General features: G+C 44.7%; 1 protein-coding gene across 1 annotated transcript in view; it reads right to left on the bottom strand.

Moving 5' to 3' along the window:
- CLIP4 (CAP-Gly domain containing linker protein family member 4) overlaps positions 1–14,833 on the bottom strand; it is a 78,289-nt gene that overhangs the window by 24,847 nt on the left and 38,609 nt on the right. The window contains exons 7-11 of the mRNA XM_040993972.1: positions 14,203–14,439; positions 9,806–9,941; positions 5,047–5,187; positions 1,500–1,589; positions 702–845 (exon numbers count right to left, since the gene is read on the bottom strand). Coding sequence (XP_040849906.1) covers positions 702–845; positions 1,500–1,589; positions 5,047–5,187; positions 9,806–9,941; positions 14,203–14,439 — 748 coding nt within the window. The remainder of the gene's footprint in view (positions 1–701; positions 846–1,499; positions 1,590–5,046; positions 5,188–9,805; positions 9,942–14,202; positions 14,440–14,833) is intronic.

Genomic DNA, 14,833 nt, shown 5'->3' with positions numbered 1-14,833 from the left:
TCATTGTTGCCATGGAGCGCTGCCCCCAGCCCCATTCAAAAAAGTATTTTTGTAAGGAAAGAACTCCTGCCCTGAACATTTGCTGTGGCAAAATATTGCTTCTGTGTGATCACTAGAAATACAAGAAACAAAACCTGATCATTAACACGAGGATCATTCAGAACAATTTGTCCAAACACCTTCATTGCCTTCCACGGTTAAGTTCACTCCACAGATAAGTGAGTGAGCTGCAAGGGACTCAGCCCCGGAGGATTTTGGCAAGCCTGGGAATGTCTGGCACACCTGCACATGAAACCAGAACCAAAGAAACATGGACCGAGGGATCCAGCCAGCCGGCTGAAACCCTCCCCGAAACCGGGCTCTCTCCTGCACAGCTATAAGCAGCGTTTTTTGGTGGGTTTTTTGTTTGTTTGTTTGTTTGTTTTTAAACCTCATGAAGACAATAAGGTCCAAAAGGCTCAGGTGGGAGAACCAAAATCAGGGCAAATTCAGGACAGAATAAAACCACTGGACATCCGCAAACAAGCAGGGGAGGCCTCGCTTCTGGCTTCTAGGGAGTTGGGGGCGTTGGGGAGAACATGAGCAAATCGGAGTGCCTGGAGGAAAGGGTTCCTTCTACACACTTAAAAAGAGCAGATCTACTTACAAAGAAACTAAGATAAAAAACACCAAGAAAGCCTGGTTGAAAAAGCCATAGATACCAGCACTGGCTCGAGAAGACAGAGATGGGCTTTTGCTCAAGGTCTTCTTGGCCCGGCCGCTGGTGTTCACTTTCTTGGGGTTGTTCTGTTTGTGCTCCAGGGAAGACGTGGAGGAGGAAGAGCTGGCTGACCCGAGCACTGTGGCTGAGGAGAAAGAATATGTCAGCACATGCAGGGGTACAGGGAGCAGCGAGGCACATCTCCAGGTAGACCCTTGGGAGGCACGCCCCGCTGTGGATTAGCTAGCGCCAGCTTAAACGCAAACTGTGCAACATACGCAGTGGTGTTCAGAGGTCATCATCTCACATGGCAGGGGTCACCCCGGCAAACCACGTAGGCTGACTACCGAACCTCACCACAGTCACTCAGCTCCCACTCCACATGCGTTGGTGGAGTCCCCCCCGATTCATACCAAACCCAAACTGCTTAATACTAAGGTGCTTTGGAGTAATATTGAAGCAAAAATCACTATGTCTTATTTGCCTGGCGATCTCACAGTTAGAGGCAGCTTGCAAATTTTTGCCAAGGCATCTAGACTATGGATTTTCCTTCATTCACTCTTTTCACCTAGTCCAGTGGTTCTGATGTATACATAAGAATCAAACTAGAGGATTTTCTTTAAAATAAAAAACTGTATATCTACTCTATTATGAGTTTCTTAGTGGATTTCCAAGGGTAATTTCTACAATAATGAGTTTCCCCTTACCAATTTAACTTCTATATAAGCTGCCTTTCCACTATTTTAAAGCCCTATCAGTAAGTCACATTTTGAGAAGTAGATGTTATAAACTATACTACCATCTTTCTCTGTTTTGGTTTTCAATTCTTCACCAGGAGGCAACGAAAGTGTGGATTCGGATGTACTGTCTTTCTTGTATGTCATCAATCCTAGGACATAGAAGCAAAACACTTTTGGCAAGAGAGAATTCCAATTTTCCAAGTACATGCATTATCAAACTCTTACCCACGTCTGGAAACATGCTGGTATAATAAATTCACAGCAAGGATCAGCACTTGATTTAAAGAGGAAAAGCAAGGGACACACTCTCATCTGAAAAATCTCTATTTCTCCAAACATCACTACATGTTGAACGAAGCATTGCTAAATAATAGGAGACTTTTAAAACACCCGGCCTGACTGACACTAACCACTTGGGTTGGGTTTGCAACGTGCCAGCCAGTGAGGTAAATCTACCCAGCTGAGCTGTAGCTGCTACACACTTGCCAGGAACGACCAACAACTTACATGAGTTCACTGGTGTGTGCCTTCCGATTCATTCTAGCAAATTTTTTGTGTAGATAATGTACTTACAGCAACTTTTTTTTTTTGCTTATTGTTACAGCAACTTTTTATTCCAAGAATTCAATTAAGAGGCCCCACATCATCTGCCACTGATATGTAACCACTCCATTCCTGCCATACCCAACTCCCACAAAAAAATCTCATTTGGAATAAAACAAAACAAACAGAAAAGGCCTTTGAGATCATGGACAGCCTTACTAAGACTTTTCTTTAAGAACCACATCATTTACAGGAGAAATCTGATGGACTACACCCAACTATAAGCCCACCAGGCACCCATTCCAATCCCACTCAGCCACAAGGCATTTTGGGTGAAGAACTGTGCTTGGTGCACTGAATATGACAAGCAGCAATGGGACTGGACCCAAGCCCTGAAGGAAGGTATAAGTGACTCAGAGGGGATCACCATCCTGATAACAAGCATGTGAGGAAGAAGGGACAGCAGCGACTGCACAGACAGACCAAGGCCTCCTCAGCCAGAGCCCATACTGAGCTGGACATTCAGAATGTTCCAGAGAACACTGGTGGGTATGGATTCTGGCTGGATGAAAAGATCATACAGAGGGTCCCAGAGAACAGCAAGCAGGGGCCTGGCTGTGACAGGGTACTTGCAGACATGGGCAAAGTCAAGCTATGGAGACAGGTGACAGTAACACCACTGAGTGGACCAGAACCCTTCTGTACAGAGTGTCTGTTGGGCTTGGAGGAGGAGGACTGCGATGAACAGTTCCAGCTTAACAACATACCTAGGACAGCAAGGTTTAAAGAGAAGCCAGAGCCAAGAAAGCTAGAAGCCTTGGGGAGCAGAGAGGGGGTCCCCTAGTAGCATGGGCAGGAGGGTGCAGGAGCAGCTGCAGGAGGGCTCCCTGTAGAGTGAACCTCTGAATCCCAGCTCACATTCCTCAGCTCTATAATATCCACTGAGTCCTTTTCAATGGTGCCTATGGCCAAAACTGTCAAAAATCTACATATGATGATTAAAAATAACACAGAGACAACCTTTATACATTGCCCACTTGCCCCCAAGGCAAGCACTTTACAAAATGGTAGCACTACATCGCAAGCAAGACCCTAATGTAGACATAGTTCACCAATCTTACTGATGTGCACACATAAGAGCATGTGCCAGGGTGCACACCTCCACCAGTGGAGTCTGTTCAGACCTTCTGTGTCTCTGAAACCTCCCATTTGTTTCAAAGGCCTCAGTCCTGGTTCTTGGAAAATGCATATAAGATAGCTTTAACAGCTTAATGGGTTCACTGAAACATCTGTGTCACCCCAGGATTGCCTGTTTCCTTGCAAGATATAGATCTCCATGGTTTGTTCTACTTCGAGTAGCTCTTCATATTTTAAATATGTTATGGGGCACTAAATCTTGTTTAAGTCCTCTGGGAAATGATTACCATTTTGTCTTAAAAGGTGCACAGGCTCAGGCTGGAAGACCCTGGCCACCATCTGAGACTGCATTTCCTGTGTCAGTTCACATTTCCAAGCCCTTGCAGGACTGCCTGGGTCTGAGCTGGAGACCAATGTCCTCGGTCACATCCAGGTTGCGCTCACCTGGCAGCGGGCCTGGGAGCTCATGGTCAGCATGCTGAGGTCCCTTTTCTGAACTGTCTCCCTGCTTCCTGATCTGCTGACATGTTCATCAGCAAGATGTCCCTCTAACTGGAGTGGAACCTGGGGCTTCAGCCTCCTTGCTCTGCCGCACAGTCCCCTGGAGCTGAGCAGTAAACACACAGAAGGCAGCCCACTAGGGACACCACCCATGTCCTGTGCACATCCGGGCTTTGGGTGGAAGGGGCAAAATGTAGAATAGTCTGGGAAAGTGTGAAATATTGCACCTGGAGACAGACCTAACCCAACAGGTCCTGCTGCAAAATACCTGTAGAAAAAAAAAAAAATCCTACAGTCCTGAGGTATTTTTGAAGGGTCTAATTAAATGACAGATACTTCAAGTTTATAATTTAAAAGACTGACTATGATAAAAATGTCAGTTCTTGCCAGAACAATTTAAGGCTTAAATCTAGTACCAATGAAAACAACCCGGCAGAATTTTTTAAAAGAAATGTAAGCAGTTTATCCTAAAATGTATATGAAAGTGTGATTTATATGGGCTACAGAACATGCAAGACAATGTTCATAAATGAGGCAGCAAGTTTTTCTCAAAACCAAGAATTTGTTTTCTTGTAAACCTACAGTAATTATGAGATGCAAACTTAATGTATGAACAGACGGCTGGGAGGGACAGAAGAGAACGGCCAAGCACGTTCTGGACACAATCCTTTCCTCATGCCCAAAGCCTTCCTGCCTCGGTTACTGACGCCTTAAAAAGTCTTGACTGAGAATCTATTTTGTGCTATGTGAGTTCCAAGGCAGAAAACACCCTTATGGTCCATCTAAAACTTACAAACTGGCTGAGAGAATGGAAGAAGTGCACAAGTAAGCAACCAGAGAACAAAACTCAAGATAATAGCAAGTGAGTGAGTAGTACGGCTTTTTTTTTAAGTATATGCAAGGAGAGGGAAGAGATTAAAATGAACCTGCGTGACGGGGCATGTTTGCATGGAGGGACAGGATTCCCGTATGGAATGGCAAGCACATCAAAAGGTAAGAGTCAAATTCTGCACCCAGAGATGGACTGTGAGACACAGGGTTGGGCAAGGGGTGAGAACAACAGAGGCAAAATACCAGGGAGCGATCCCCAAACCCAGAATTCAAAGATGGAGGCAGGAAACGACCACACCAGAGGGCTCTGACCACATATGACAAGGTCTGGGACTTCCCTGAACTCCAAAATGAAAACCACTAAACAGGAGGGGCCAAAAACTGGCTTTACTCCAGAAGACTTACTGGAGATATCAAATCTGGCTCTGAGACAAGATTACAGGGTGATAGAACTGTTCATTCTTACTGGAGGGATGAGAGCAGCAGATGCAAGCATTTTCTCGCACTGGGCTGGCCAGAAGAAAGAGGGAGGCAGTGTAAGTGCCAGGGATTCCAGTAGGGAAACAGGACAGGGAGCTCTGTGGTTCCACCTACCAGTGTTCACTCTCGACGTGACGTGAGTGACATCTACCTTCTGGGACCGGGTGAGAGGGACAGCTTTTGTGGAAGCTGCATGAGTGGTATTCTTCCTTCTGTCTTTTGCTTTGGTGATCTTTGAAAGAGGTGCAAAAATACCTAATGGGGAAATGCAAAATTTGAGTCAGGCAATGAAAGCCATTTCAAATACAAGGGCAAGTGCAATTTATCTAGTCGTATAAATCTTCTTAAGTTCTTGCAGTGTCCACTACACATACCATAGGAAGAGACAGAACTAAAATCAAGTAAGACACAGAGCTTCCCTTTGCAGAGCTGACAATCCAGTTATCAAGATGAACATCACATGCAATAGTCTAAGAAGCACACCAAAGATACAGGATTGTGGGTTTCTGTTCCTTCTGAGCTAAAGGTAAGTGATAACTATATATAGTTTTTTTAAAGCTATTCTTTAGTGTCACTTTATGACTTCTTTAGGACTTACACTCCCCCCCCCATTACAGCTGTTTATGTCCATGTCTCCTTTCTCTTCCACACTGTACGCCTTTTAAAAACAAAACACAACACATTGCTCATACTCCCCGAGCCTGCCTAGCGACAGCGCCTTGCACACGGCAGGGAAGCACTCAGTTATGCTGAGGACAAACTACAAGACTTCCTAAAGGCGAGGCCTTCAATTCCTCCTCCCAACCAGAAACGCACAGTGTGTGCTACTCAAGAGAGGCTGGGGCCCAGGAAAGGGCTCATCCACAGCAGCGGGGAAGACACAGCTCTACCAAGAAGGCGCTCGTGCAGGTGGCCAAACATCCGGCGTCAATTAGAGCACGCAGACATCGGAGGCTGCCAACACCGCGCCTGTGTGGCTAAGGCGTCTGAAAATAGACACCGAAGTCATGGTAAGCAGACCAGGGTCTTCGTGGAGAACGTGCCTTATCACCTAAGTCCATTTTTCCGTGGATATTTTTAAGTGCCCCCTTATGCTCCCATGCTGAGCAAGTACACGTGACAACTAAAACCTCATCTAGCAAAAACAACTGGCTTCGAAGGGACAGAAACGCTGAAGACTCCAACAAAACAGAGTGCTTCCTTACAGCTGGAACATACCAACATGATATAGCTCATCTCAAAACAATCCCTCCCACGCCCCATCCCTTAGATTCAGTGTGGCTTCATCTCAGCCACCCTATCTCTTCTGCTTCACTTACTTGCAATGTTCTCTTTCCTGGCTCCTCCCAATGAGATTTTCCTTGACTTTCTTTTTCCTTCAATTCTTTTCATGGCCTCACACACACACACACACACACTCCACAGCTTGAGGAGGGTGATGGGGATGGGAATTGCATGATGTATGGCATTGCCCAGGGTTTGAAGAAAGAGATTATTTTATATTCTGTGAACAGAAGTGCGCATAGCCTTTCTGAAACACAAAACTTCTGACCCAATCCCCTTCTAATGAATTATAAGGATATCACTGCATTTATAGAAACACAAAGATTACAGGTTTCTGTTTGATTATAAAGGAAAGAAAGTTTTCAAGAGCCAAGGCAGTTTCTTATTTACTAGACCGTCCTCATCTTTTTGCTACTTCGATGCCACAGTCACACCTTTGGAAATTTATCAGTAGAAAATAATCCCAATAGGAGGGAAAGACCTCACATCTTAATATGCTCCTAGTGCAAAATTGCTCACAAATATGGGGAAAAAATAATGGATTGACTGTAAACAGATGAATTATCACTATCTATGAACTACTGTGCCACCAACCATGAGTAAAACAAGAGTCTTTAGAAACATACAAAAACATGGAAAACAAATCCAGGAAGCAAGCTCTAAGCTACATATTTAACATTATTACATTTGTGAAAAATGGTATGTGTAGATATACAGATACAAAAAAAACACCTGAAAACTAGAACATACCTCTGAGACTAATCAGAGTGCAATTTATCTTTGAAATCTGAATTGTAGCATTAAGAAATAATGTTTTTAATGTTATAGAAGACAACAATTTTTGAAAGTCAGAAAAGAAATAATGTCTTCTCTTTGTAATCTTGGGAGCGGGGGGGGGGGGTGTTTATTTCAAAGCCTTTCCAGAAAAGGCCCCCGTGATCCAGGGTAACCATTTAAGACTGGAGAACTGGTACACAGGGCGCTGGGCTGCTGGGGGACTCAGCTGAGCTCCGACTCCAGACACCTGTCACTGTAACCAAACATGAGATCAACGACTAAACACACGAGGGAGGACAGCTGTAAGAGATCAACAACGTTCCAGACAAACGGGGCCCATGTGAACATATGTGCTTCACTCCATCTCCTCCCAGAGTATCACTGAAAGAAAGAATAAAAATGGTAAAGGAAAAAAGAAAAGAAATTGTACGAGCTTCTGAGGAAGAAAAAGGCCAAAACCAGAAGCTGGCAAGACTTTCCAACACCGATCATAAAGGTCAGACACTTCTCCCCACCCCGGCCCTGCAAAGCTGCACCAGCACACAGCCTGGAGCACTTACCCACTCCCTGTGGCTCTGTCACCACCACACAGGGCTGAGGGGACACTGCGGAGATGCCAAGCCCACTAAGCCCAACACCGGCCAGGTAAGCCTGCCCTCTGGCCTGGTACAGCTCAGCTTTGCCACACTCCAGGTCTCACTGACAGCCTCTCACCTCCCAAGCACTAAGGGAGGCGAGGGAACAGAGTGGAGCACCTGCATCCCACACAGGAGTGCCTGGGTTCGAGTCCCAGCACCACTGTCAACGCCAGATTCCTTCTACAGCCTGCACCCTGGCAGGCAGCAGCTCGGGTGGTTGGGTCCCTGCGATGGGGTTCCTGGCTCCCAGTCTGTCATAGGTGCAGGCCACACAGCAGGGAGGTAGCAGGTACAGCCAGAGTGACACTGGTGCCCTTATCATCACTGCTGTTCTCACAGCTGAGAGAGGACAGACTGTGCACCCAGGAAAGACAGTGACCCAGGGCAGTGTTATCCATCTACCCAGAGTAAGGGACAAAACCAGACCTATGTATGTGGCAGGGTATGCAGACACACACATGTAAACACATGTGTGCATGTGGACACCAGCATGTGTGCGAGAACAAGTTTCACTAATTAAGACATTTGCCAGCACAGTAGTCAGCAGGAGGTCAGCCTCACTCACTGCTTTGATTTTCCGGGTTCTAAGTGGAGTCCAGAGCTCTGCAGTTCCCTGGGAGTGAAGCCTCTGCCTGTGGCATCCTCATGGCTGAGGGAGGAGCTTTTCAAGGGAAGTGAATGGATGCCTTCTCCAAGCGAGGGATGGGAAGGTCCCTCCCCACTGTCCTCATCACCTCCCGAGACAGCAACCATGAGGATGGTTCCCAATAAAACCAGCAAGACCATCGTTCCAGTTCCCACACCTGCCCTGTTTCCTACCAGATGCCCAAGACTTTAATCAGCTGCTTCTCTAAACCCACCACCCTGACGTAACCCTCCCAACCCTGAAACTCCCTGGGAAACGCAGGGTCTCTCATACAGCTGCTTTCCTTGCCCTCCTCCTGCAGCTGAACTCCGGCTCTCCCAAATTCCCAGGCAGTCATGGCAGGTTGTTCCACACCATCAGCTGATCCTGGCTTGGAAGAGACAGAGCAGGTTCCCTGTTGATCTGTTTCACCGCCCTGGCCAAATGCAGAGCAGCGATGGTTTCTCTGGTGAGGGTCTGGTGTGGGGCACAGGGCACCGGCCAAATGGGGAAGTCAGACCTCCTTGTCCATAGGAAACTTGCAGTATAAGACTGGCATCCTGCCTTTCTCTCCTGCACTCCCCGTGCCTTGGCACATGGTGCTCCTGTAACACTCACCCTGGCTGGCAGCTCCTTGGGTCTGTCTCCACCAAGGAGGTGTCCCTACAACCATCTCATCATAACTGTGACCTGATCACCACTGGCCCTACAAGCATCTACCGCTTCCGACCCTGCGGCCAGCTTCCTCCTGCATCCGTGATGCTTTCCTAGACTTCTCAGCCCTGTCAGGAAACACTGACGCTATCACTTCCTCCTGGTCCATTGTTCCCTTCACCATGCCCCTCATCTGCCTGCCCAGCTCACTTACATTCCGTATTCATCTAATGACTTCCCGGCAGACATCCTCAACTCCTTTGCCACTTTCCTGAGTGAAAATGACCTCTCCGCATTGTCAGCATCTATACCCAAGCTGAGGAAGGCTCTCACCGTATCCACTAGTCTCACCTGCACCTATGACCGCAGTCTCCCAATGGGGCCTCGGGGCGCTCGTCTTTCACCACCTTCTGCACTGCGCGCCTTCTCCCTGCCTCACAGGGCCATGTACTCCTTCTCTCCCCTCAAACCTCCATCCACCCCTCCCGCCTCCAGTGTCAACTAACAACCTCCTCACCTCACTTCCTATTTACTGAGAAAATAGAAACCATCAAAGAGAAATTACCTCGTATCCCCAGCACATCCCTCCTTATGGTGGGGCAAACCTGCCCTAACGCATGTCTAGCCTGGTCCCTGAATCCCACACTCTCCTACATTCTCACATTCTCTCTCTCTCTCCAGTATCCTATATCCTGTATCCTACTGCTCTCAGCAATGTGGAGAAATGTGACAAAACATTTGCTGTCTCGAAAAAGTTCTCCCTAAATCCATATCCCCCCATTGATCACATAAGCAAGCGAGAGAAACCTTTTATTGAAGAACTATAAAAACAGTATAATTTGGTGGGTTTTTCTCTTTAATTAATTCTTATTACGTCAAAAAGTACCAGCCTTACCATACTTGGGGGCACATTTAAAGTACTGGATTTTCCCAACACTTCCATTGTTCTTTCCTTCTGGTTCATCCAATTCAATGCCTGCCCACTGTCCACTAGCAAATTCAGTTTTTCCACAAAATCTTAACGTCCCAACCTAAAAAGAAAAAATATATATATATATATAAGAATGGTTTTTAAGTATTATTAATAATAATAATAACTAATGGTCCTACTTATAACTTTACCATGAACGTTAAATAAATCTTATTCTCTCAAAGTAGACATTAGAGCAAGGGGCATCAGCAATAATAAAAAAGGCCATCAAATAATGCCAATGGAATCAATCCATAAGGAAGACAGAAGGAGCCCAAATTGTGTGTGTGTGTGTGTGTGTGTGTGTGTGTGTGTGTGTGTGTGTGTGCGCCCAACAAATGAGCCACCACACAAAGTAAAATCAAGACACCTAGGGAGAAATACGTAAACCCACACTCCAGTTGGTGACTTCATCGCACCTCTCCCTCCGTAACCAGCAGAGCAAGGAGACAGAAAATCAGCAAGGACAACGAAAAATGAAAACCATCAGCTAACCAACTTGACTCAACTGACATTTATAGACTATTACCCCCCTATAAATGGGTGATACTCCATCTAACAATAAAAATGGAGAAGAAAAAAAAGCATTAAACATATTCTCAAACCATGTTAAAATTAAACCAGCTTCCTGCTTGTGGCCTGGGAAAGCAGTCAAGGATGGCCCAAAGCTTTGGGACCCTGCACCCGCATGGGAGACTTGGAAGAAGTTCCTGGATCCTGGCTTCAGACCGGCATAGCATCGGCTGTTGCGCTCACATGGGGAATGACTCATCGGACGGAAGATCTTCCTCTCTGTCTCTCCTCCTCTCTGAATATCTGACTTTCCAATAAATAAATAACTCTTAAAAAAATTAAACCAGAGACTAGTGCCCCAAATACATGGAAATCTCACAAATATCAGTAAATTAAATCATATAATCCTAAATAACCCATAGGTAAAAGAGCAAAAAAGAAAATCACAGGGGGAATTAAAAAATATTTTGAATTAAGTAAGAATGATAATGTATCAAAATGGGTGGGATGCAACAAATGAAGGATTTAGAGACAAACTTGCATATAGCATTGAATGTCTGTAGTTAGAAAAGATCACAAATCAATGATCTAAATGTCCACCTCAAGACAAGCAAAGGGAAAGCAGGGAGGCAAAGCAGCAAGCAAAAGGAGGGAATAATAGATTAAAAAACCAGCTGAGAATGGAGAAAAAAAAAAAAGACAATCCCAAAGCAGATTCTTTTACAAGGAAAGTATTAACATACTTCTAGTGGAGACAAAGGGGTTGGGAAAGGATCAAGGATACAAATTAAAAACTCACAAACAAAAAAACAAAACAAATATCACAAATACAAGTGGAACGTTGCTGCAGACTTTCAGTCATTTACAAAGACATAAGAAAAGACATGAACAGGAGCAGGCATTTAGTGAAGTGGTTAAAACATCTGTATCCAGCAGCAAAATGCCTAGGTCCAGCTCCCAGCCCTGCCTCCTCACTCCAGCTCCTTGCCAACACAGAATCAGAGAGGTAGCAAGGATGGCTCAAACAGCTAGGTTCTTGTGCCCCACCTAGGAGACCTGGGCTGTGTTCCCAGCTCCAGCTTCCGTGCCAGCGCAGCCCCAACTGTGGTCAGTATTTAGAAAGTGATCCAGTAGGTAGGACCACCGCGTTCTCTGTCTCTCCCTTTCTCCTCCTCCCCACTCCTACCAGCCCATCTCTCAGTTGAATAACTATTTTTAAAAGAAAATACTATGAACAATTCTCTGTTCAAATTCCTTGAAAGACACAACTTATAAAGTTCACATCTGAAATGAATATTTAAAGTTCTTAAAAACTAAAACTCCAGGGGCTAGCGTAGCTACTCAACAGGCTAACCCTGCACCTATAAGCACCAGCATTCAAGTCAAGGCTGCTCCACTTTCCTTCCAGCTCCCTACTTGGAGCCTGGAAAGCAGCAGAGGATAACCTAAAACCTTGGCCCCCCGCACCCATGTGGGAGATCCAGAAGAAGCTGCTGGCTCTTGGCTGGGGATTGTCTCAGCTCTGGCCAATGCAGCCATTTGGGAAGTGAACCAGTGGATGAAGATATTCCTGTTTCTTTTCTCTGTAAATCTGCCTTTCAAATAAAAATAAATGAGTCTTTTAAAAATTAAAAAATAAAACAAACTAAAACTCCAGGCTCAGATGGCTTCACCAGTGAATTGAACTAAACAATTAAAAAAAAAAGTTTCAAATTTATGCAAGCTTTTCTAGAAGATAAAAATGGCAAGATCAATTCCCAACTCATTTTATGAAGTCAGAATTACCTTAACATCACAGAGAAAGGCATAACTAAAAAAGAAAACTAAAGGCCAAATAGTTACCCATGAATACAGAAAGCAAGTCTTCATAAAATAACAAAGTCAAATCAAGCAACACACTAAGACATGACTAAGTGAGGTTGAAAATGGGAACTCAGAGCTAGGCTAGATGTATTCTGTTATATCAACAGACTGAATGGGGAGGAGACGTATTATCTTCGTCAATGCAAAAAAAAATAGCAAATTTCAACATTCTTTCATGATAATAATTTTTTAAATTACTCTCAGCAAACTAAAAATATATGGGAACTTTCTCAATCTGATCATCTATACAGTTTACAACTAACAAATATCACACTTTATAAAGACTTGCATGTTCATCTCCTAAGACTTGGAAGAAGGCCAATGAGTTGGCTCTTGTCATTCCTATTCCTTATTGTGCTAGAGGACCTAGACAAGGAAATAAGTCAAGAAAAACACATAAAGTACACCAAGACTAAAAAGAAAGATGCAAAACTGCCTTTTTACAAAGACAGCATGATTGTTTACATGGGCTAGCCCAGTCAGGGCACAAACTGGAAAAAAAAAAGCCAAGAGAATGAATACATGCTATTAAGACTGCAGGACATACATTCAATGCATCAAAATCAACCACTAGTGATGAATAACTGGAAATTTAAATTTTAACACAATGTACTTATAACACCAAAATCATGAAAAATGTAGGTAAACATCCAATAAAGCATGCCCAACAGCTATTTGTTTAAAACCATAAAATCTTAATGAAATGAACCAAAGAACTATTAAAGGCATATTACGTTTGTGAATCAAAAAAAAAAAAAACCTGGTATTTTTAAGACAACAATTTTCCCCAATCTGATCTATGGATTCAACACAAGTTAAAATCCAAGCAGGATTTTCTTTTAAATAAACATGTACAGACTGATTTTGAAACACACAAGGAAAAGTAAAATGATTTTGGAAAAAGAAAACCATGAACGCTATTTGACTTTAAAGACTTAAGTACATAGCCATTGGTTATCAGCAATGGTCAGCAGCAACTGAAGGAATGATAATCACAAAATCGCTAGAGTAAGACACACGCCATACTTGGTTTACTGAATTTTGGAAAAGGTACAACAGTCATTGAGTAGAGAACAAATAGTCTCTTCCATGAATTGTTGAAAAATAGATAACCACATCTGGAAAAGCAAACTTCAGTCTGCACTTAATTCTCTATACAAAAAAACCACTCCAAAGCAAACAGAAATCAAAGGTCAATACAAACTTTAAATGCAGCATATTTCTTTTTTTTTTTAAAGATTTATTTTTATTATTTTTTTTTTATTGGAAAGGCAGATATACAGAGAGGAGAGACAGAGAGGAAGATCTTCCATCCGATGATTCACTCCCCAAGTGAACGCAACGGCCGATGCTGTGCCGGTCCGAAGCCAGGAGCCTCTTCCAGGTCTCCCACGCGGGCGCAGGGTCGCAAAGCCCTGGGCCGTCCTCGACTGTTTTCCCGGGCCACAGGCAGGGAGCTGGAAGGGAAGCAGGGCTGCCGGGATAGAACCGGCGCCCATATGGGATCCCGGGCATGCAAGGCGAGGACTTTAACCACTTGTGCCACCGCGCCGGGCCCGAATGCAGCATATTTCTTAGACACTGACTAAACACATAATCCACAGAAGAAAAATGTTGATAAATCAGATGCCAACAAAAATCAAAACTGACACTTTAAAAAAAATACTTATGAAATTTAAAAAGACAAGCAATAGAGTGAGAGGAAGTAAAAATGAAACAAGATCAATAAAGTTAAACCTGGATGACTGGTTTATACATAATCAGTATATATGCCTCTATTCTAATTACTCAAAATACAAACAAAAATAACTCTGATCGAAATCCATTCTCAGACATAGTACAGGAAAACTGCAGAAGCTGAATACTAATCCTGCATGCTTTTGAAAAGGCAGGCCATGGAATGATAGCCTTGGATTTGGCTGTGAGACAGCAGCTACTTACAGTACCTTCTGTCCTGCGATGACAACACGGTCCCCCAACTTTAGGCCGAGTGATGCAAGCATCGTCCTGCCGGGGACGGGATCGTAGTTGGGCAGGAGGCCCTTGGGGATGTTACACGACAGGGGCACTGCAGCCAGGAGCATCTGCCTGATTTCTTTAGCAGTGGCCGCGGCATCGGCCATCTCCAGGGGCATGTCCACGGGGTCTGGGACGACGTCGGCGGGGATTTGTCCTTTGTCGTTCTGCGGACGAAAAGGCAATGTTCAACTCATGCTGTCTTCCAGCGCAGTGACACAAAATCTTTCTGGGAAGAGCCTATAAGTGGAAGCCATCATCTAGTCACTTTTAAAGTCTCTCTCCGCCAGACACCAGGCTAGGTTCTGAAGGCTTCACAGGAAGAGGGCCAGGCCATGGACAGCACGCATTCTGGTGGGAGACGGACTACAGACAACACAGGAACTAATCAGAGAAGGGAATGGAGACATGGGCATAGGGAAGGCTCAATGGCAACACACGCTTCTGCAGAGCACCAAGGTCCTCCTAAAACCGTGGCTTTAATGAAGACAGTCCTGTGCTCACTCTAAAGGCCTTCAGCCTGTGAGAGGGACAAAGGGCTGGATCCAAGCCCATGTCACC

Source organism: Ochotona curzoniae, unplaced genomic scaffold (assembly GCF_017591425.1).
Source record: "Ochotona curzoniae isolate NIBS_2020 unplaced genomic scaffold, NIBS_Ocur_1.0 contig_883, whole genome shotgun sequence".
NCBI classification, from domain to species: Eukaryota; Metazoa; Chordata; class Mammalia; order Lagomorpha; family Ochotonidae; genus Ochotona; species Ochotona curzoniae.
This window is presented reverse-complemented; position numbering and strand designations above follow the sequence as displayed.